Source organism: Onychomys torridus, chromosome 22, assembly GCF_903995425.1.
Source record: "Onychomys torridus chromosome 22, mOncTor1.1, whole genome shotgun sequence".
In the NCBI taxonomy this organism is placed as follows: Eukaryota; Metazoa; Chordata; class Mammalia; order Rodentia; family Cricetidae; genus Onychomys; species Onychomys torridus.
The window spans coordinates 7,714,256-7,737,213 of NC_050464.1; the positions used below are offsets into that span (position 1 = coordinate 7,714,256).

The 22,958-nt window shown below is 47.2% G+C and overlaps 1 protein-coding gene across 1 annotated transcript in view; it reads right to left on the minus strand.

The window, feature by feature from the left end:
* Cyth3 (cytohesin 3) overlaps positions 1 to 22,958 on the minus strand; it is a 97,773-nt gene that overhangs the window by 2,559 nt on the left and 72,256 nt on the right. The window contains exons 3-12 of the mRNA XM_036171603.1: positions 22,333 to 22,397; positions 21,856 to 21,922; positions 13,701 to 13,819; positions 9,517 to 9,597; positions 6,450 to 6,562; positions 6,094 to 6,242; positions 4,838 to 4,949; positions 611 to 687; positions 459 to 530; positions 206 to 360 (exon numbers count right to left, since the gene is read on the minus strand). Coding sequence (XP_036027496.1) covers positions 206 to 360; positions 459 to 530; positions 611 to 687; positions 4,838 to 4,949; positions 6,094 to 6,242; positions 6,450 to 6,562; positions 9,517 to 9,597; positions 13,701 to 13,819; positions 21,856 to 21,922; positions 22,333 to 22,397 — 1,010 coding nt within the window. The remainder of the gene's footprint in view (positions 1 to 205; positions 361 to 458; positions 531 to 610; positions 688 to 4,837; positions 4,950 to 6,093; positions 6,243 to 6,449; positions 6,563 to 9,516; positions 9,598 to 13,700; positions 13,820 to 21,855; positions 21,923 to 22,332; positions 22,398 to 22,958) is intronic.

A 22,958-nucleotide genomic window follows, 5' to 3' on the forward strand; every position in this document is an offset into this window, starting at 1 on the left:
TGCAGCAAGGTCTGGATGCCCACTCCCACCACCCGACAGGCACAAAACAAGCAGCAGGTGTAGGTCTAGGGTAACCAGGTTAGTCTCCTGAGTTTCTGACAAAGGTCAATCCTGACACACTGAGTACAGGGATCTGACGTGCACATATGTGCACACAACACTCCTGCTTCCCATGGGACTGAGCAGCCTGGCTGTCCTCACTCACTTGATGGACTTCATCCACTCCTCCTTCTCCTCGGGGCTAGGGGCGGAGATCCGGTATACAACATGGTTCCCCTCCACCACACGGCCATCTGCCTCTGTCTTGCAGGCTTTGATGACCTGCCCTTTGTGACTGGGGTTGTACAGCTCAAAGCAGTTCTGGTAGAGAGAAGAGAGCCGTCACAGGGGGAGAGAGGGAGGGGAGGCTGCAAAGATCTGGAGTGGAAAGGCATAGTAGGCACAGGGAAACCTCGTACCGGTTTCCGAGGGTCCTCCACCTCCCTGATGCTGAGGTTCTCCAGTGGGATGATCCCCCTGGGCTCCTTGTCCTAGAAGACAGATGTGTGAGGCAAGGCCTGACAGACTGAGGCTCCCAGGACTCTGGAGAAAGTAATGCAGCCTCACTTACCGTAGTGTACTCGAAGTAGTAGAGGCAGTTATCTGTGAGGATGAACCAGCGCCGTTTCCAGGTCTTCACACGTCCCCCTAGGAGCAGAAGAGCCCAGTGAAGCAGGTATTCATGCAGCTGGAGCCCAAGGGTCCAGAGAGGATCCCAGAATCCCCTTAGTACCACATCACTGCCCTGTCAAAGGAGCCAAGCTCAAGACTGGGCTTTCTTCCTCTTTACACCATCCCATACTGACCCCAGTTAGAAAGTCCAGGGCAAGCCATGAGGCCTGGCCATCCAGAATGGCTGGGTGCAGGGCTGGGGCCCCCATGCACCCCCCACCCGGGGCCCACGCAGGTGCCCTCTCTCCATGGCCACCCAGGGTCACCCTAGGTCACACACACTTTCAAATCTGCTTCCTGGAAAAGTTAGTTGTAATGGATGAGTGTAATTTTACCCCATGAAATGAACACGATGAAGTCAGTGCCGGCTCACCCAGGTCTGTCCAGGCTTAATCCTGTTACATCAGGGCAGTTATCGCATTACTGGGACTTTGAGCAGCCCTGGGATCCATCAAAGTCAATTACTCTTGGCCCAGGGAATTATTAGATTGAATTAATCTTTTAACAAGATCTGGAGCACATGTACACACGTACACACGTACACATGTACACACACACACACACACACACACACACACACACCACCTATCTGTACCTGCTCTTTTCTATGGAAAGGAACCTTCTGCCCTAACTTATTTGTTACTGTCAGTCAAAATGATTTCTACTGACAGCTTTTGCTTTTGATAAGAAATTTGAAGAAAAAAAAAAAAGAAGAAAAGCTGGCTTGTCGTAACAATTTCAGGTGCTACCAAGGGGTTCAGGTGAGACAGCCCTCCCTGCCCCATGGGCTCCTGGAACTAACAATGGCAATACAGAAGAACTGGCTTGGCTTTCTCTACAACAGGCCAGGAGGTAGGGAGTGTGCCTCAGGGCTGCAGTTGCAGCCTCCTACACCCTGCAGGCCAATGCAGGGTGCTGGGAAGTGCAGCTAGGCTGCAGGAGGAACAGAAAGTGTCCAGGTGGGGGAGGAACTTCCCAGGCTCCTAATGTGGCTTCCAGTTACAGAGACCTAAATACAGTAGGAATAGGGGAGGAAATTTTACCCTGACAGAGGAGGGAGTCAGCAAGGTAGAGAGGGAATCACCAAAGCACAGTGGGATGTTGGGCCAGCCCCAACCCCCTCTCCACACGGCACACCTTCTTGCCCTTAGGTTTATCCAGCCTGGAGTAATACCTCTTTCTCCCACCATCATTCCTGACAGCTGACCTGAACCCCTACTCCCCAAATCATAGCTTTCTCACTTCTGTCACTCAGGGCCTGTCTCACATCATTACACACAGGAAACTAGGGATCTATGGGAAGCCCCATCTTATGCAGGGGCCCAGAAGAAACCCAGTTTAGCCTCTCTTTTTCCAAACACCTCCAGTGAGGAAGAACAGAGAAAGGTGTGCCAAGATCTAGCCACACTAGCTTCTTTGAGGTTCTCTTCCAGGCCAAGGCGGTGACAGAATCAGGTAAGAGCAAGCTTACAACTCAGGCACCTTTTCTTCCCTCAGAGACCCCACTGCAGTCACCCCAGCTACACTGGTCCTTCCGGCCCTAGGCCGGCCACCTTCCCAACAACAGTCTAAAGAGTACTTGGAAATTAACTGGCCAAATCTCCCTTCCCTCCCTCCCTCCCTAGCCATGGGCTCCTCTTTGGCAGAGCTGCTCCAGGTCTCTGTGGCAGCAGCCCCTGCCACATGCCTGCTCTTCCTCTGTGCTCCCATTGTGGCTGTCAGGCCCTTCTGTGCTTTGCTCGGCCTCAAGCCCCCTGGCCTGCCAGGCATAGGGTCACACTGCCCAGAAGCGGTATTTGTGAGGATGGAGGGCCTTGGCTCTGTACCCTGGACATCCTACCTCTCCCACAATCAGACACCTACACTGAGCAGGGTCAGCTGGGCTCTAGGCTGCCCAGCAGGGATCCCATTCTGCTCAGATGCAGGTCTAGCAGGGGTAGTACCCCAAACTTAAAGTCACAGCAGATTCTGCTACAAGGTGGCGGGATGCCCTCCACTCACGAACCCTGCATTCATCCCTGTGCACAGGAGCTGTGCTCCCAAACACTTTGATGTTTTTATACTTTATATGTTTTTATTACTATTACCAAGCATGTGTAGGTGGACACACATGGCTGTACATGCACATAAACACATGGATACATGCATGCCCACATATACTTTTTCTCCCATGATAATTCAATGCTAACTACATCCTATGTTTTTAATATGAATGGCTCAAAATTCAACATTGTACACAGCCCCACCGAGACAGCAGAATGCTTCCAGCATGTCTTCCACCCTCTTGACACTTTTGGAGAAGTACCAGCTGGCTGTGGCAAATGATAGGTCTGGGCTCTTCCACACAACTGAGGAAAGCAATGGGCAGAAGTGCCACGGGCATCAGGCACTTGGGAAAGGCCAGTGCAAGCTATATGGATAGTGCCTCATGTAATCATGGCTTTGGCCTCAGACTTTACCACTAGAGCAGAGTGGACCCAGTGGCTGGTGTGAGGGAGACCATAGTGCTACTGACAGCAAAGGTGGACCTTAGGTCCCTGCTTCTGGCTGCACTGGTCCAGGCCTAGAGCAATAGCACAGGTCAACTGCTCTGCATACTTATTTCATGGTCAGAAAGCACAAGCTGCCCTGCGTCTTGGTTTCATTCATTTATTTTCATTCTAGGACTGGCCTCTCTAGCGGCAGAAGCCACACGAACCGCCAGGGAGCTGGTAGTGCCACCATCCCTTAAGGGGCTCCTGGTCAACTGCCAGTGGCTTGGGAAACACTCTTTCTCTTCTCTCTAGTCCAAGTCCACAAGCAGTGTGACCTGAGGGGCTCAGTGTGCATATCTAAGTCACTCAGGTGTCCAAGTTCAAGGTTATGGTACTAGATTTTAAGGCCAACATTGAGAACATTTCTAAACTTTGACATAGTGAGAGCAAAGCCAAAGACCAATGGTGAAGGCCAAGATTCCACAGAGAGACAGAGACCCTCAGGAGAACCCTATAAGCTATACCTGTCACATGTCTTCACATCACAGCCCATCCTCCCTTGATCCATATTTTCAAAAACATCATCAGAGGGGTTGAGGATTTAGCTCAGTGGCAGAGTGCTTGCCTAAGCCCTGGGTTTGGTCATCAGCTCCTCCCCCCTCCCCCCAAAAAACCATCATCAGAATTCTATCCCTCATGTCTTTATTACACAGCAATAATATTACCTGGACAGGGTGCTGTCACATGTCACAGGCTTTACTGTTGATCTATGGTACTTTCATGCCCCCTAGAGTAAAAATGAAGCCTAAATATCTCAACTGTTCCAAATGCGGGAAACGATTAAGTTTCTAATAAGGAAGCCTTTGTACAGATACACACATTGTTGGTTAGTGGTATTGGGGTGGCACTGTAAGGACAGGCTTCCTCACTGCTGCAGGACCCTGAAGATGGGGGGGGGGGCAAGCTTGTTCTCACACAGTTTCCCCATGCGCATCTGGTCCTAGGTGCTCTGGGCCCTGCCATGATGGGTGGGTATTACATACACTACACCTGCATGATGCTGCCCCAGCCAAGTCCAAAGCCAAATGGATCAGATGAATGGCAACCACAGACCAGAGCTTCACACAGACCAACGTAGGGGAGAGAATGAGCCGCTGGGGAGGGGAGAAAGCCACTGGGTACCTACCTCCTAACGCAGGACAAGCAGGGACAGCCCGTCACAGAACAGAAAGGTGGGAGCCACAGGCAGAAGGGAAACAACAAGAAGGCACATTTAAACCACTCGTCAGAATCACAGTCACGCCAAAGCACGAGAAAGCACACAGGTTCTGGAGATAAAGGCACTTGCTTCTTAGGCAGAGAACTACCCAGATTCACATGGATACTAACTCAGTAGCTTTCTGGGATGGGTCTTGCAGTGGATGCTGCAAGCATGGCCCACTCTGGAAGGCCACAACTCAGTGACACAGCCACCAGTGCTGGGATGTGTGGCTGCCCAGAGTGGGCTCTGGCTTGACTGCATTTTTCTTTTTAATCTCTCTGCCTTGTAGTTGGGGGTTGTGGCTCTAAGGAAGGAGCAGGGCAAGAAGCCCTCGGGAGCTGCTGCTGTGGGCTGAGGGGTGCGGGTGCGGGTCCCACCCTACCAGGCTCACCCAGCTTCAGCAGCCAGCCTTCACGGTCTGGGTTGAAGAATGTGTGTGTCAAATCATTCCCATCATCTTCCGGGATCTTAAACGGCTCATTCTTGATACTTTCATATAAGTTCTGTAAGGAAGGAGAAGAGCCGATCAGGTGCTGTAAAGAGAAGTGACCATCCTTCCTCCCTCCTGCACAGAATCGCCACACAGCCCGAGAGACCAGGCGATTGAGGAGACACTTGGAAGGCACCTTTGAAATCAACAAACCAGCATTACTGATTTCCACTGGATTAAGAGTAATTAAGATTTAAAAATAACTTAAGAGGTAAGGAGATGGGTCAGTTGGTGAAGTGCTTCCTTCAAGCATGAAGAGTGATTTGAGATGGCCAGTGTCTATACAAACCTAAGAACCTAGGTTCAGTAGTTTGTGCCTGTCATCTTAGAGGCAGAGACAGGAGGATCCTTGGGACTTACAGTGAGAGACCCTGTCACCAAAAAAGAAAAACAACAAAAAATACCTGGACATGGTGAGAAGGCTCAGCAGGTAAAGGAACTTGGGCATACAAGCCTGGCAACGTTAAGTTCCATTTGCAGAACTCATGCACATATGAAAGGAGAGAATCAACTCCATAAAGGTGTTCTCTGACCTCCACATGCCAGAAATGATTGAGGGAGAAACCCAACACTGACCTCAAACCCCTGCCCCCCCCCCCAGACAGACAGACAGACAGACAGACACACACACATACACACACACACACACACACACACACACACAGACACTCACACACAGAGAGACACACAAACACAAAGACACACATATGCACACACACAAAGACACACAGACACACATAGGAAACCCCACAAATGATGACAAGGAAGGAGAGGTGATGGTTAGTCTTAATTGTCAGCATGGCACAATCTAGACTCACCTGAGAAGGAAGTCTCAGTGGATGACTGTCTAGACCAGGTTGACCTATGAGGAAGGAAGAAGGCCTAGCCTACAAGTGGGTGGTGCCGCTCCCTGGGTTTGGGTCCTTGAGTGCACAAAAACAGGCTGTGAGTTGAGCAATGCTAAGCATGCATGCATTCCTTCTCTCTTGGCTCTTGACTGGATTTGACTAGGGGCTTTAAGTTCCTGCCTTAACTTCCCCACAATGACAGACTGTAACTTAGACTTTGTAAGTTGAATAAAGTCTTCCTCCCTTAAAGTTGTATTTTATCAGAGCAACAGAAAAGAAACACAACTGGGGAGCCGCCTATGGACTCACCCTCAGCAGTTCCTCAGGAAGGTCTCCACCCTCGTTGATGCCACGGTTCATAGTGATGAAGCGCTCGGCAGTAGGCTTGTCTCGCACATTGTGGTTGTGCAAGCTGGTGTTGAGCATGATGATGGCGAAGGACAGCACATAGCAAGTATCTGCGACAAGCCACAGACGGGGAAGCTTGAGCTCAGCTTGCTTTTCCACATGGACAGGGGGCCCCAGAAGTGTTGCCTATGCTGCCTCCCTAGCAAAATGCTCTGCTCACTTTGAGGGCATGTTCCCTATAGAGTAGTATATAGCAGCAGGGGTGGGAGAGCTAGGGGTGGGAGCATCTCAACTCAGGGACATGGCAGACTGCTGACCTGTGGACTGGAAGACCCCAGGGTTGCACAGGCAGTATCGTGATGCAAAAGCCTCCATCATGCGGTCGATCTTCTGCGCCTCTCCAGGAAGTCTGAAGCTCCATAGAAACTGCCTGTAGAGAGGACACTTCACTGAGGGACCCTTGGAGGACAGATCTGGCCAGGCCCCCAAGCAGTTCCTGCCCCATACCACAGCAAGAACATGGCCTGCTCAGTCTGAGTGCCCAGAACTACCATGAAGTCAGCTGGTTTCCTCCTATTCAACACCTGAAGACTGTTGACTAAGATCTGCTGTAGATGTCTCAAGCCTGAACAGGATCCCAGCATGTTTTGTACCCCATTACCGCCTCCTACATGTTCCAGGTGATCACCAGGGCCCACTCTATCCCCGTGGCTGCTACAGTTGTGACAGAATAAAGGATCCGCTCCTCTCAGACTCTTCACAAGGCCAGGTCAGAGTCCGCAGCCAGGAGCCACCTCCATCTTCCAGAGCACGGTTGCAGCCTGCTGCTGTGTCACTCCTGCCCAAGCACAGACGCTCCTGTCCTCAAAAGTTCCCCCCCCCCACCAACATGTCCCCTGGGTGTCCTATGTGACACTGCAGCTCCTGCCTCCTACTCCAACTCCTTCCTGCTTCACTTTCTCAGGCTCCAAGGCACCCACCAACACTCCCCGTCTGCCTGAGTTAAGTACCAGGGGAAAGGTTATGGCTGTTCTGCCTTCTAGAGTCACCCTGGCCAGTGAGGCTCATACCCAGCTGCTCAGGGACAGCCATGCAGCAATGGCTCAGTATGTCAGATCTACAGGCCACCAGAAATCTTTGGGGCTGTTTGGGGTCTTGAGACATAGCTAGAACAGTGATACAAGGGAGGACTTGTTCTCCTCTCTCTGGGCTCTTCCTCCTATGTAGGCCTGTTAAGTGGGACTGTTTCTTCTAGGCCTGTCCACTACTCCCTCCTCCTTGCCACTGCCCCCCTTCCCAAGGGGAACTCCTGTTACAATCAGCCACCCACTCTGCCCGATCCTGGCTCAATAGCATCACAGACTGATGTCCTATTCCCAGTTTCAAGACAGCCACTAGGGCCAGGCCCATCTCTGACACTTCCTCACTCTGCCCGACATGGTCAGCAAAGCACCACAGACATGCTCTCCTTGCCCCCTGCCCCCATGCTTGCTCCATCACAGCACCCTCCTCAGGTCTGAACCCACCATAACCACCTTCCACCCACTAGTCCGAGGACCTCTTACCCAGCCTCACACTTATTACTATAGCAACCAGCTTCTATCAACAAGCAATGAAACAGGCATTAGCAATGCCTGTCATTTCCCCTACACCAGCAGTAGACTCTGCACCATTCTGAGCATGTCCCACTTGCATCCTTGATTAGATCCAGGGCAGAGAGGAAAGAATGCTACAGGCTGGGCACAGCAAGGGCAGAATCCACTGGAGCAAACCCAAGGTAGGCAGCAGCGACTCACTCTCTTTGGTCTGGTGGACAGGTCACCCTCTGACTGGAAAGTAGACATAGAGTGGCAAAGAACGGAACCACTGTGGTGATAGCTATGCATAGACTGGCTTTCCAGGATCATCAGGTCTGAGCCTTTCTCTGGCTATATAGTTCTCCAAAACTGAACCTAAAAGCAGCTAACCAGATCTGCAGGACTCCGGTATGGCTTTTCTGACAGCAAGCTTTTCAGCCCAGGCTGAACTGCTGAGTAGTGTCCGAAGGGCCACAACCAAAGGCTGCCAACATTCCAGTCTGCAACTGAAGTAAGGCTGTGTAAACAACCCAAGGCAGGAGGAGAAGTTCTGAAGACACAACCAGACAAGGCCAGCTATGTATGCTTAGCTTGGAACAGGCTGGGGTGACTCCACCAGGCCAGTCCTTGTTACACCTCTTCCTATACACCAGGGTGAAGATCCAGTCCAAATGCCATGCCACCACAGAAGACATGATGCCATCTGCTCAAGACTGCAGACCCAGCAACTAGAGTGGCAATCTCAAGAGCATACTATGGGCACCAGAACAGTACTGAGTACTGAGGGCCACCCCCTTCGCTCACATACAACTATAGTGACAATGGCTTTCCTCAGACAAGACAGAGACCACAGAATGGCATCTGATGGTTCAATCTACATCCTCCTTGGCATACCCATATGTTTGGGGCCTGAGGCTAAATCTAGTAACAATAGGCCCAGGAGACACTGAGGCTGTCCCAAGCATAGCATGGGAAGAAAGCACATATAAACTGTGATGGTTAATCTACATTATCAACTTGACTGGATACAGAATCACCATGGAAACAAACCCATGGGTCTATCTCTGAGGGTGTTTCCAGAATGGTTTAAATGGGGAAGACCTGTCCTGAATGTGGATGGCATTATTCTATGGACCAGAACTTTCCCTCCTACCTCCCATCTCCAAGAAACCTTTAAGAGCAAGAAACTCCTTCCATTCTTAGACTGGAAGATCTGTCTCTTCCCTTTTAGGATCCTATCACCCTATATACACACACATGGTGGTTCTTCTGCTTCAAAGCCCCATCATGGCTGGGAGCCTGGACTCCTAATAAAGCTCTATGGAGAGCTTCATTTTATTTATTTATTATTTATTTCTCACCTCAGCTTTCTTTCTACAAACCTGTCAATATCTTTTATTATCTACACGTATACCTCAGGCAGCTGCTATTCCATTGCCATCACAACAGACTGCACCCTCAAATCCAGACAGAACCTCAAGTCACTTCTCATCAGGGCTTTGTATTACAGGAACAAGTAAGGGAACAGCAAGTGCAGGGACCCCAGAATGAAGGACAGCAAAGAAACTGAGAAGGTCTGAAGTAGCGGCCATAGTGAGGCAAGCATGCAGCCCATCTCTGACAAGTCTGGCTCCACCCAGGGCTGCTGAGTGTCACAGAGGAGAGAATGCAGAGTTGGACCTGCCAGAACTCCAGGGCTGTTTGGGGGGCTGGGCAGAGGTCCATCAGAGTCACCTGGAGTGACTCAATGGCTACTGCCACTCCAGCCTTCCCACATGTCGAAACATGCTGTGAGGCAACCACTCACCTTAAGGCCTGGACAAGGTTGAGATCAGCGAACTCATGAAGCTCAACAAAAGCCTGAAGAACTTTGATATTAAAATCATCCCTAGGAAAGAACAGAAGCAGGCAAGCACATTCATCTGAGTCACAGCAGGCCTTTGCAGGCAACGGTAGCTGACAACAAGCAGCTATGCTCTTGTAAATTTGTTTTAGAATTTTCATTTGTTTTTTTTCTTTAAGGCAGTCTCACTAAGCTGTAGAAAGCCTGGAACTCAGGATCCTCCTGCCTCCACTCCCAAGTGCCAGGATTACAGGCATGTGTGCATGCCCAGCAGTTTTCTGATTCAATGCAAAGGAGACCTGAGAGGCTCTCTGGAGAGCACTTCCTAATGTACCCTCAACTCATCTTGAAGGCCAGCTCTAAAGTACTCACACAGACAAGTGAGGCCCGGGCCCTATACACATTCTGGAACCTTCAAAATAGCCCCTGAGCAAGGTTTACTATAGTCTCTGCGTCACAATGGGGTTTTGAGTGTGAGAAAATAAGAAGCAACATTCTCAAGCCACAGCCATAGAAAGCATTGAAGAAAGGAAATTTGGGGGGTGGGGGGACCAACAATACATCATATTAGGGATTTTTGTTTTGTTTTGTTTTTTTGGGGGGGTGGGGATCAGGTTTCATTATGTAGCTCAGACTGGTATGGGACTCACTATATAACCCAGGAACTATAACATAGGGAACTCATTAAAATCCTCCTGCTTCAGCCTCATGAATGCTGGGATTACTGGTGTAAACCATTGTTTTTTAAATGTAAAGCATAAAAATGCAATTTTTTTATTTAACTAGCAATAAAAAAAAATGATGTATCAGTGTGTTTCACTAGATTTTGGCTCAAATTCTGCAACAGGCCTGCTCACCATGTGCTCTGAGGACACTCTTAGAGCATAATGCCAGGGTCCATCTGCCCTACCAGAGGACTGGCACTCACCACGGGTTGCAGGAGGGCAATATACCTACAACCTCACAGGACACAGCTGGGATTCACCATCCTTAGGGAATGACCAGGCCTGACCTGAAGGCCACAATCGGTCCCACACAAGCACTAGATACATTGTAAGCAATGGCCATAGCTTAGTGCTGTCTCCCCACAGGACACCTGCCCTCACATGGAAGTTTCAAGTTAAAAGGAGGGAGCTTAGAAACAGCACTGGGGAAGATGGGGTGCTGCTGTCTCCAAGGCCCTTGATGGTTCCTTAGCCTGTGGCCCCAGAAGGGGGCATGATGAGACCTTCCCAGGAGGCAATGCAAGGCCTGTTCTGGCAGACAGGAGAGGCTGGCTTGAGTCCATGCTTGTGCAACACCACACTTGCCAGATGATTCACTAAAGTGGCAAAGCGGTTCAGCATCAGGCCAGGTGTGTGTCTACACATGCACACTCCTTTGCTGTCAGTGTGGAAGGAGCAACATTGGCAGCCAGGTTAGGGCCACAACAGGAACAAGGCCTGTGACCATGTCAGCTGCCAGACAGAACCCCAAGGAGTGGTGGATGCCAGAGGCAATGCTAAAGACAGACTCCCACCCATTTCTACAGCTTGTAGGATTTGGGGTTGGGGCTGTTCAACCACTAGACTTCTTTATACATGCTAGATGTCAAGTAAGATCTTCAAACGGTCCTCGTCAGTGAGAGGGGCTGCTTCTCTTTCTATTATTTTTTTTGTGTGTTTTTTTGTTTCCAGACAAGGTTTCTCTGTGTAGTCCTGGTTGTCCTAGAACTCACTCTGTAGACTAAGCTGCCCTTTAACTCACAGAGATCCACCTGCCTCTGTTTTCCCGAGTGCTAGGATCAAAGGCCTGTGCCACCACCACTCAGCTTTTTTCTTTTATTTTTTCTCCCCTCTTTCTTTAGAGTATTATCTAAAGCAAAAAATAATAATTTTGGGGTAGTGAATCGACTCAGCAAATAAAGGCACTTGATACAAAACTTGACAACCTAAGCTTGATTCTGGAACCCATATGGTGGAAACAGAGAACCAACTCCCATAGGTTAACATGCTATCACTTACACATATGCATACATACATATAAACAAACATGTACAATGTTTTAAATTTTTGTGATGTTCAGTTTACCTCACTTTCTTCAACTGCTTGGGCTTTAGGCACTAGATCTAAGAAACCCCTGCAATAACAGGATCATAACAATTTTCATGGCTTCACATTCGTGTCTTGGATCCATATTAACCTCTGCATCAGGAGGAGCCCAATGTTGTTTCTCACAGAGGTCATCTGACATCAACAGCTGGGGTCATTCCTTCCCCACTCAAGTGTCTTGCAATATATGTTAAAAATTATTTTACAGTAAATATAGGTGTTCATTCCTGGATTCTCAATTCCATTCTATCATCTTCTAGACTGCTTTTTATATTTATGTTTATTTACGTGTATACATGGCAGGGGTAGGGAGGATGTACATGTGAATTCAGGCACAGCAATAGTCGGAAGAGGACATCATTAGACCCCCTGGAGCCACCAGACGTGGGTACTGAGAATGACCTCAGCAGAACATCAAAATGCTTTTACCTGCTGGGCCACCTCTCCATCCAGCCCCTATGTTCTTCTACACATCTGTCTTTTATGCCAGTATTGCACTGTATTGATTAGTACAATTTTAATTTTATTTTGTAACCATAAAGTGTTTTGTTTTGTTTTTTTTTTTTTAAAGAGGAACCTTCCACATGAATCCCATTATTAGCTTGCTGTCTTTTGCAAAGAAGTCAAGTGGGATTTTGTTGGTGTATCAGATCTAACTATCGAGGTGGAGAGTACTGCCCACAGCAAGCCTGCTTCCCAATCCGTCAGCACGGGACAGATTCCATCTGTTTAGTACATCTCACTGGTCTCACTGTTCCACTTGCAGGCTATCTGTGTGTCTTCTGCTAGACTCACTCCTAGTTCTTTGCAATGCTCCTGTAGATAGAACTACTTCAGCTTGCTCACTGAGATACAACTGGACAGAAACACAACTGGCCGTGGCATACTGAACTTGACTCCTGTGACCTTAGTAAGCTTGCTTGTTAACTCTAATAATTCAGCATGTGTCCTGGCTAGGTTTATTGTCAGGGCCTTGTGGACACTAAGCAAGCACTCTACCACCAAGCATCACTAAAGCTCTTTAATTGACTTATAAACTGAAATAACTGCCCTGGGCTAGAAATGCCAGTAGTCAACAAATAAATGAGTGACTGAACAAAAATAAATGGCCATTAGAGACTGTATGGGCACATGTGAAACCATTTGGTATATAATCTTCATATACTGCTGAGTCTGATTTGCTAATTTATTTTTAAAAATTCATTTCTATAGTCAGTCACAAGCGATTCTTGTTTGTAGCTTTCTTGGCTAGTCAATGTCTGGTCTTTCAATCAGGTAATACTAACCTCCCTGAATGAGCTGGAGAATGTTTCATTAATTTAGATCAAATATTTTTAATAAAAAGCTAGGAATAGAACTGCCCTAAGTGGGCAGTGTTACGCTTTAAACAGCACTCCCTTCTTGGCACCTGCTGACTTAGTCTTCCTGCCTAGCCTCAGCTAAGCACAGTAGACGGCCTTTTCGGGAATGGTGGCACACTTCTATACCCCAGCCCTTAGAGGAAAAAGCCCTTAGAAGGGAGAAGATCGCTGTTAAGTGTGAGGCCAGCCTAGGCTACACAGCAAGACCTGATCTCAAAAATCAACAAAGCCAAGCAAAGCAAAACCACCAGCAGATGGACCTTTCGCTGAGGCGGGGAAAGTCACCTTAAGTAACAGGGAAAATACCCCTAAGAAGTTTGGGATATTTCTGGGCCAACCTGCAGAAGGCAGTGCTTTTACAGGCCAGGAAGGAATGACACTGGTGACCGAGAAAATGGTTCCCATGGGACACAGACATACCCTACCTGATCCTCAGTCACCTTCTCTTTCTGTTGTTGTGTGTGTCATTCCAGATCATCAAGAGTCAGTTCACCCCTACATTTTCTCTTAAGTATGTAATAGTTTTAATTCTTCTATTTAGGTCTTTGGTCCACTTTAACCTTTGGTATGGTAAGATCCCAAGTGCCCCAGGTGTCCCAATACCTTATCCTCATGAGAATCCCCAATCACACTGGGGCAGCACCTCTCTGTCCATATAGTCTGCATCCCAAGAGCTGTGAGAGCATCCTCAGCTTACCTCTCACCCAGGTAGTCTCCAATGACAGTCTTGTTCAGGCCCTCTCCTTTGTACAGAAACTGGGCGACATCCTCTGGGGAGCTCTGCAGCAGGTCATTCTCAATTAGGAACTGAATACCCTGAGGAACAAATGAGATGGAACACGCTGGTCAGGAGGTCCGTTCATGATCCATTTCAAAGTTGGAAACATGCTTTATGCAGTAACCTGGCAGGTCTGGACACAGTGAAAAAGCCAGAGACCATGGAGCCTACACAGCCTGACTTCTAGAATGTCATACTGTGTTTTATCCACTCAAGAAAGAGCTTCTGTGTTTGTCAGATGTTACACAGCAGTTAAAAAACCATCATATTTATAAAGCTTGGGGGAAACCATGTCTTTCCTGCCTCACAAGACCTTACTGTGGGCGAGAGATGCTGCCATGGGGCAACCCAATAACCACCAACCCCCTTTACAATTACTTATTTCTATTTTATGTGAATGGTTGCCTGCATGTATGTCTGTATACTTCATGCATGCATAGAACCTGCCAGGGCATCAGATCCCCTGGGACTGGAGTTATGCAGTACCATGTGGGTGTTGGAAATTGAACCTAGTCCTCTGGAAGAGCAGCTGAGTCATCTCTCCAGCTGCCCTTCTCCACCTTTTAAAAAGAAGTATTTCTTTCTTTTCTTCCTTCCTTCCTTCCTTCCTTCCTTCCTTCCTTCCTTCCTTCCTTCCTTCCTTCCTTTCTTTCTTTTTTATGTTTTTTTGAGACAGGGTTTCTCTGTGTAGCTTTGGAGCCTATCCTGGAACTCACTCTGTAGACCAGGCTGGCCTCAAACTCACAAAGATCCACCTGCCTCTGCCTCCCAAGTGCTGGGATTAGAGGTGTGCGCCACCATGTCTGGCCAAAAGAAGTATATCTTACCTTATTAAAAATGTAAATTATTTATTTGTGTGAGGCCATCACTGACCACAATCAGAGGACAACCTGCCATGAGTTGGTGCTCTCCTTCTACCATAGGATTCTGGGGATAGAACTCAGGTCTTGAGGTGTGGTGGTGTTTTTACCTGATGAGCTGTCTGGCTAGTTCTTCTTATTCATTATGACTGTGTGTGTCATGTCTGAGAGACATGTATGTGTGGAGGTCAGAGGACCTTCAGGAATCAGTTTTCTCCTTCCACCTGGACACTGGGGATTGAACTCAAGTTATCAGGCTTGTGTGGCAAGTGCTTTTATCTGATCTTTCCACCTGCCCCAACCAACCCTTTTATTCTACCTCACCCCAGATAGCTTTACATTGTGTAACTAGGGATTTTTTTTTGGGGGGGGGGTAGATTTTCTGTTACCTGAGGGCAAAAGCATGTTAACTGGCATACTACCACTGAGCTTACACCAGCTAACACTTTAAGAACTTGCAAAGCGTAGCTGGCAATGTCAAGAAACATGGCTGTCCCAGGCCTGAATCAGCTGCACTGCACATATCATGGGAACTCCCAGGACCTGTCACAACAGCAAAACACTCCTTTTTGCATACCTGAAGAGCTGGTTTCCAGGTATCTTACAACAGGCTAGGAAGCACACAAATAATTCTGCTGTCGTGTGTCAAGAGGCATTTCTACAAACTCAGAGGCTTTTCCAGCGGGAACTCCAGGCCTGAGCCTGCTTCGGCTTTCCTCACACACCCACAATCCAGCTGGCAGCCTTATTTAGCACTTCCAAAAACTCCAGGCAGCAACAGACAACCAGTAAAGGAAAAGATAAAGATAGAAGATGGAAGACTGCAACTAGATGGGAAGAACCAAGTGAACGGTATCCAGCAAAAGACAACACAAAGGTACGTGTGTGTAAATATATGTAATTATTGGGCACACGGTGTAATATGTGGATGTACACATGTAAGTGCTCATGCATGGAGGCCCTAAGTTGGTATCATATCTTCTTGATTGTGCTCCATTTTTAACTGATTAAGATAAGGTCTCCCACTAGACCAAGAGCTACCATTCTAGCTAATCTATTTAGCTACCTTGAACCCGGGTTTTGTTTTGTTTTGTTTTGTTTTTCCTGCCTCCCAAGTACAGGGACTACAGGTAGCCACTACACCTATCCAGGTTTTATGTGGGCTTGGGGCTTCCAATCTCTGGTTGTCAACCTTGCACAGCAAATACTATATCTACTGAACCATCTCCCTAGCCCCAGGCAGGTATATTTTCATTCTGCTTATGCACAGTTTAAAAAAAGCAAATCTAATTTTGGTGATAGTGTGGGATACCTGGGGGAATAGATTTGAGAAACAGTGGTCCCAGAAAGATGGCCTACAATGTTCTGCAAGTACATTTTGTTCTGGGTTTGAAGGTTTTGTTTCTTAATTTGTCAAGATGCTTCAAATCTTATATCTAATATTGGTGGGCCATGTAACATGTCATTTAAGTCTGACAGTTTTAAGTTAACTCTTGTGTGTTTCTGGTGGGAATGGGAAAGAGCATGTCCACCTGGGTGCTACTGTGAAAGACAGACAGACAGACAGACAGACACACACACACACACACACACACACACACACACACACACACACACACACACACCTGTCCTGGAGCATAGGATAAAAGCCAACAGCACTGCTGCTCTGTGCTCACGTTGTGGTTCACCAACCATCCAGGTGAGGAGAATTAGGAATAAGTAGAGACAGTGAGCCAGCAGCCAGCAGGACACAGTACTTGGATACCCTTGAGGTTGGTGAGGGAAGGGCAATCACAAGAGGTTAGGCAGAAGTTTACTGTCTAATACCTCAGGGTCAAAAGTCAATAATCCAGCATTACAGAACCCTTACTAGGGTTATTAGAATTCATAAGACTAACAGTGAATGTAAATTGACTAGTTTGCTACCCTGGCAGGGAGGAGGGCATCTGAAAGAACCCAGGATTCTGGAATAAAAAGGTCATGGAAGCAGAGACTGAAATGGGTCTGACCCAGGCCTGGTCCCTGGAGACTACCTTGACTGTGACTATGATACCCAGAGGTTGAGTTTGTGGCCAAAGAGCTCAATGACCCCTTGGCAGATGTAGATATTCCCAGTGCCCTTAACAAGTTCTTACATCTTTGTCTCCTGGCTCCTCCGCTGACCTGGGGCTTCAGGGTCTGTGGTCTCAAGGCTGCATGCCAGACCCTGGAACCCTAGGTCTCTGCCAGGTCATAGTGAGCTTATGGAACACACTGTCTGGATGCTCAGGACCTGTCCTGAGCCTCCACCCTCCCAAAGAATGAGGTCACCCATGGTAACAGCTGACTTTGACTGTCAATCTGTCAGCACTTAGAATGACCTAGGAGAAAAGCCATGTCTGTGAGGGAGTTTCAAGGGAGTTTTAACTGAGAGCAGAAGCCCCCACCTTGAACATGGGTGGCACTCCTTCCACGGACTGGGTGCCTGGACTGAATAAAAAGAGAGCTAGCGGAGTACCAGCATCCATGTCTCCTGACTGTAAATGCAGTGTAAGCAGCTGCCTGAATCTGCTGCTGCCATGCCTTTCCAGCATGACAGCCTGCACCCTGACCTGGGAGCAGATATAACCTCCTTCCTAAGGATGGCCTGCACCCTGACCTGGGTGCAGACATAATCTCCTTCCTAAGGTGGGCCTGCACCCTGACCTGGAGCAGACATAACCCTCCTTGCTAAGGTCTCTTTTCTCAGGCATTTTGTCACAATAGTGAGAGAACTAATCATAAAACTGTTTTCAGAGAGTATAAAACACCAAGGATGTGAGAAAGTCCAATAGAACAAGATGGTTTCTGGCTTACAAGTCACAAAAGGGACACAAGGAGAACCCTAGCAAAGAAAGGTTCCCTCTGCAAGAGACACATGTCCTGGTCATGGGAAACAGGGAAGTCAATGGTGAGTTTAGGCCAAAACCTATGATGGTTAATCTTGTCAACCTGACTGGACTGAGAGACACCTAGGTCGGTGAAGGACATCTCTGGGAATGTTTGTGAGAGTGTTTCTAGACATGATTAGCCTGGACTAGACTAGATCTGGAGGGTTCTGACTTCATTAATTCAAACTCTTCTAGGTTGACAGATTGAAAGTAGCAGAGCTGTGGAAGACAGGGTCTGGTTAGAGGAAGGGGACTAATGGGGCGTGCCCTTGAAGGGTCTAATTGGCCCCTTCCTGCTTTCTTCAGCTGTCTAGGTGAACAGAGGGCCTCTGCCACGTGTTCTACCCCATGTTGTTCTGCCTCACCTCAGGCCCAAAGCTATGCATCCAGACAACCATGAAGAACTCAAAAACCATGGACCCAAATTAATATTTTCTCCTTTCAACTCCATCAGTGATCTGCCACAGTGATGAAAAGTCTAGACAGATTGTAAGCAGACTGGAGTCAAAAGTCAGAGACCAAGACAGCTGTTGTAAGTAAGAAAGGGCTCCATGGGAGTGGCAGTGAGCCACAGGCAAGCAGAAGACACAGGAGCAGATCTGCTTTGAGCTGAGTTCTCTGATGAGTGTCCTTAAAAGAGGAGCAGTTAAGCCAGGAGTGGTGGTGCACTCCTTTAATCCCAGCACTCAGGAGGCAGAGGTAGGTGGATCTCTGTGAGTCCGAGACCAGACTGGGCTATAGTGAGTTCTAGAACAGCCAGGGCTATTATACAGAGAAACCCTGTCTTGAAACAAATAAACAAAAATGAACAGTTACACTGGGTGCAATGGCACATGCCTGCAATTCCAGCACTGCAGAGGCTGAGGCAGGACACTCTAGAGTTCTAGGCTAGCCTGGACTACACAGTGAAAGAAGGTGCACAGAAGAGAAGGCCTCAAGAGAGGCTGGGGGTATGTTCACAGCTAAAGAGCATCTGCTGACAATCATTGGAAGCTAGGAGAGAGGCCAGAACAGCCTCCCTCCATATTTAAAGAGCATTCTGCCTGTATCTTCAGCTTGGATTCCTTGTCTCCTGTAGGAGGATTATTTCTAAGTCTGAAGTCATCTAGTTGTGGCAATCTGTTACAGAGATAAAGGGTATTACACATTAAACAATTAGTTATAAAAAAAATCAAATGTCTCAGTAAAATTAAATTTGTTTGTTTGTTTTTGAAAAGCGTTTCTCTGTATAACAGCCCTTGGTGGCCTGGAACTCACTTTGTGGACCAGGATGGCCTTGAACTCACAGAGATCTGTCTGCCTCTGCCTCCTGAGTGCTATAATAAATGCCTGTGCCATCATACCAGCATTTAAATTAATATTTAAAAACAGATGTAGAAATGGAAGGGCACATCCAGCCCTTTATCCCAGTACTGTCTCTTCATTTCAGCCTTTCTCTAAAGGCATCTCAACTAAGAGACACTTGGTATGTATGTATGTATGTATGTATGTATGTATGTATGTATGTATGTATTTTCAAAACAGGGTTTCACTGTGTAACAGCCTTGGCTGTCCTGGAACTAGCTGTGTAGACCAGGCTGGCCTTGAACTCACAGAGATCCTCCTGCCTCTGCCTCCTGAGTACTAGGATTAAAGGCATGCACCATCACCACAGCTGAGTTATTAATTTTTATTTTATGTGTACAAGTGCTTTGCTTCCATGTATATCTGTGCACCATGGATATGCAGTACCTGAAGAGGCCAGAAAAGGGCTTCAGATCCTCTGGAACAAGAGTTACAGTGGATGTGAGGCACAGTGTGGGTGCTGGGCTTCCAACCTGCAAGTGCTCTTACCTAAAGAACCATCTCTCCAGCCCCTGCTGGTATTTACTTTTAACCTTAGCAATTTAGCCAAGTCAAGTTTGTAGTGAGCAATGATCTGTTGTTAGAACTTACTCCTCTCATCTCTTATCTTGGAGACTCTTGGGGTCTTTCTGAAGGAGGGGTTTATAAAAAGGTCCCATTATGCAGCCCAGGCCACCACACCTGTCATGACCACGCCTTCTTTTTTTTTCTTTTATTTGGTTTTGTTTTTGGAACAGGGTTTCTTTGTGTAGCTTTGGAGCCTGTCCTGGAACTCACTTTGTAGACCAGGCTGGCCTCGAACTCACAGAGATCTGCCTGCCTCTGCCTCCTGAGTGCTAGGACTAAAGGTGTGCGCCACCACCGCCCGGCAACCATGCCTTCTTAATTCAACCTCTCCTAGTAATTTAAAAACCTTATTTCATTCTTATTTTTAATGGCAACCCAAAATCTTGACAATTATTTAAACTTACACGTACCTATCAATGCCTAGGAAATCTCAGATAGCTTTATATCTTTCTCTCCTTTTCTCCTTTGCTACATTATTGAACACACTGAACTAATTTGGGACTCCTAAAATACATTTTTTCATATAACCTTTACTTGTTTAGACCTAGGTTTTGTTGGTTTCTTTGTGTATCTTTGTGTGTGACTGTTTTATGAGGCACTGCCATACTCTGTGGTCCAGGCTGGTCCCGAACTTTATGACATTGCTGCCAAGGCCTTCCCAGTCTTGGGATTACAAACATGAGCCACTATACCTGGCTCTGTACAACTTCTGGACCTTGTGGGTATGTTTCTTGTTTTCTGGTCTATTTACTCAGCTTCTTAAAACTTAATAAGAGGTCTTAGTGACTAACTTTTTGAGTCCCTCCATATCTAAAAATGCCACTGCCTTTTTTTTTTTTCTTTCATTAGTGTCAGTCTGGACAGGGTTCTCAGTTTTAAATCATTTCCCCTCAAGCTTTAGAAGACACTGTTTGGCTAATGTTACTGACACAGCATTCTCTGATAATGCAGCTCCAGACTTCCTTGATCTAATCAAACCTTTCCTGATTTATTTATAAATCCCAGTGCTACTTCTAAACTCCAACACAATGAGCAAACCAAAGCTCCCTACAGTGTCATCACTAGAGACAGTCCCTCCTAACCTGAAAGACCATGGGGGGGGGGGGGGGGGGGGGGGGGGGGGAGACACGGGACACGGGACTGGAGAGATGGCTCAGTGGTTAAGAGCACTGGCTGTTCTTCCAGAGGTCCTGAGTTCAATTCCCAGCAACCGCACGGGAATTACAACCATCTGTAATGAGATATGGCGCCCTCTTCCGGCCTGCAGACAGGACACTGTATACATAATAAATAAATAAAGGAATGAATAAATAAATAAAGGAATAAACAAGGTGACACAGTGCAGTAAGACATGCAGAGTAAATATGATTCTGAGATGCAAAGTGAGATTATCTGGTGTGTCTTTAGACTCAATATGTGTGTCCCTCAAAACTCACACACTGTTGTAGGTTTGAGCCTGTGGAAGTAGAGACTGAAGGGTAATCAGGGTGGGACAAGCTTGTTGGGGTACCCTTGGGTTGGAGGATTATGGCTTCATGAAAAGAGAAATTCTAAGGTCAGTTTGCTCCACACTCTCCTCACATGGGAGAGTCAGTAAGAAGGTAGCTATCTGTGCTGAGAAAAGAGACCTGACTGGAACACAACCATTTGAGCAACCGTGATCTCAGACCCAAAGCCCTGCAACTGTGAGAAGTAAATGTGTGTTGTTTAACCACACACACCCCCATTTCTGGAGACTCCATGCATTTTTTTATGCATCCCAGGCTGGCCTGAAGCTGGCTTCTGCTCCTCTTGTTCTCCTGTTTCTGCCTTCCAGTGCTGGGGTTACAGTGTGCATCACCCGGCCTGGCTTTCAGTCTGTGGTATTTTGGTGCAACAGCTCAGCTGACTAAGGCAAGATTTTAGTATTTTTCCCCAGCAAAAAGCCATACGCAGACTGAATGAGCTTTTTACTTTTATTGAGCAACTTCAACATATAATTGAATAGAACCAGCAATTAGCATAAAATATATTTCAGGTCAAAAGGTCAAAAATACATTTCACAAAGTGAAAGCTATTAAGCAATTCGCCAGAGCCTAAGGAAACACTGACTCCCTTGAATGTGGTAGGCAGACACTATGGGGCTGACTGGAGTATCTGGACCTGGAGTTCCCCACAAACTGAGCCCAGGGGCTTCCATTGATTGCACCTGCACTCAGGACCCCACACTGTGAGAAAGGCCTTCAGGTCCAGGTAACAATTCAACCAGAAGTACATGCTTCATCCTGCTTGTAACAAAATGAAACATCACCTCCATCCTTTCACAGGGTGACATGATCACCTCTGCTCCAAGGGAGTCAGCCACTAAAACCAGTCAATCATTTGCATACTGGAAGGCTAGAACTATTCTCTCACCTTTTTGGGGTCCATGTTGAATTTCTTTCTTCCCATGGCTATTTGCTTGTTCCTCTGAGTAGTTTTGCTATTGGTTTTAAACAATTTTAAAAAATCATTAGTGAGAACTTCCACAGAGTGCAGCAGAATCACACCCTCCTGTTCCTTTTCTACCTCAGGTCAACCTGAGACAGAAAACAACAGTGTCCAGCAGAGCCCACCACCCTCAGTAACACGTCTTCAGATACTGGTGAAAAGCAGTGCCTTTCTAAAAAAAATTAAAAATGTAGTTCCTCATGATACAGAAAGGTTAATTCAGAGTCCTGAGCCTACAAAGTTGGTGAGGACACAGGAGGCAGGGAGGAGGGATGGATGACTCCAAAGTCTCCCACTTCCCAGCCCAGCCCTTGAACCTGTTGGTGAGCTCAGCTAGAGGGAAGTGGCGGGAATAAAGAGTATCCAATAAGTAACCTGAAAGTACAGTCATGAATACTTTACCTTTCCTCCACTGAAGTTAAGTTATCAATCTCTGTCATCACTTCTGCAATTTCATATTTCAGCCTCTGTCAAAAAAGAAGGAATTGGGTCATGGGGTATCTAAACTATCCTATACTCAGAGGTTCAGAGCCATCTTGGTCTTCCAGGCACAAGCTTTCCCAAGGACCCATATGAGCACCACAAGGCCAAAACCCAATACCTGTACAAGTAAGGTAGACTCAACGTCAGAGGCAGCATAGAACAGAGAAAACTCTCTCTCTCTCTCTCTCTCTCTCTCTCTCTCTCTCTCTCTCTCTCTCTTTTTCTGTCCATCTCTCATCAGACATATCACAGGGGTCCACTAGGCAGGTTCTGAAGTACTTGTGTGAAAAATAAAGACGGAAGCAAAAAAAAAAAAAAATAGACACATGTAAAAGCAAGTAGTGGGTCCTTAGCTCACTTCATTGTAGTCATTACACATAACCAGAGGCATGGGTAGCCTGAACTCTCAGGGGAAGCTGAAACCCAGGTATGTCTAGGTTGACATCAGGTTTGCCAGTCAATAGTCTCCTGACTGTCACTTCATAAGAGATGAAGCCCCATGTGGCTATAGAAACAGCTCAGAAGTTAAGAGCATGTACTCTCTT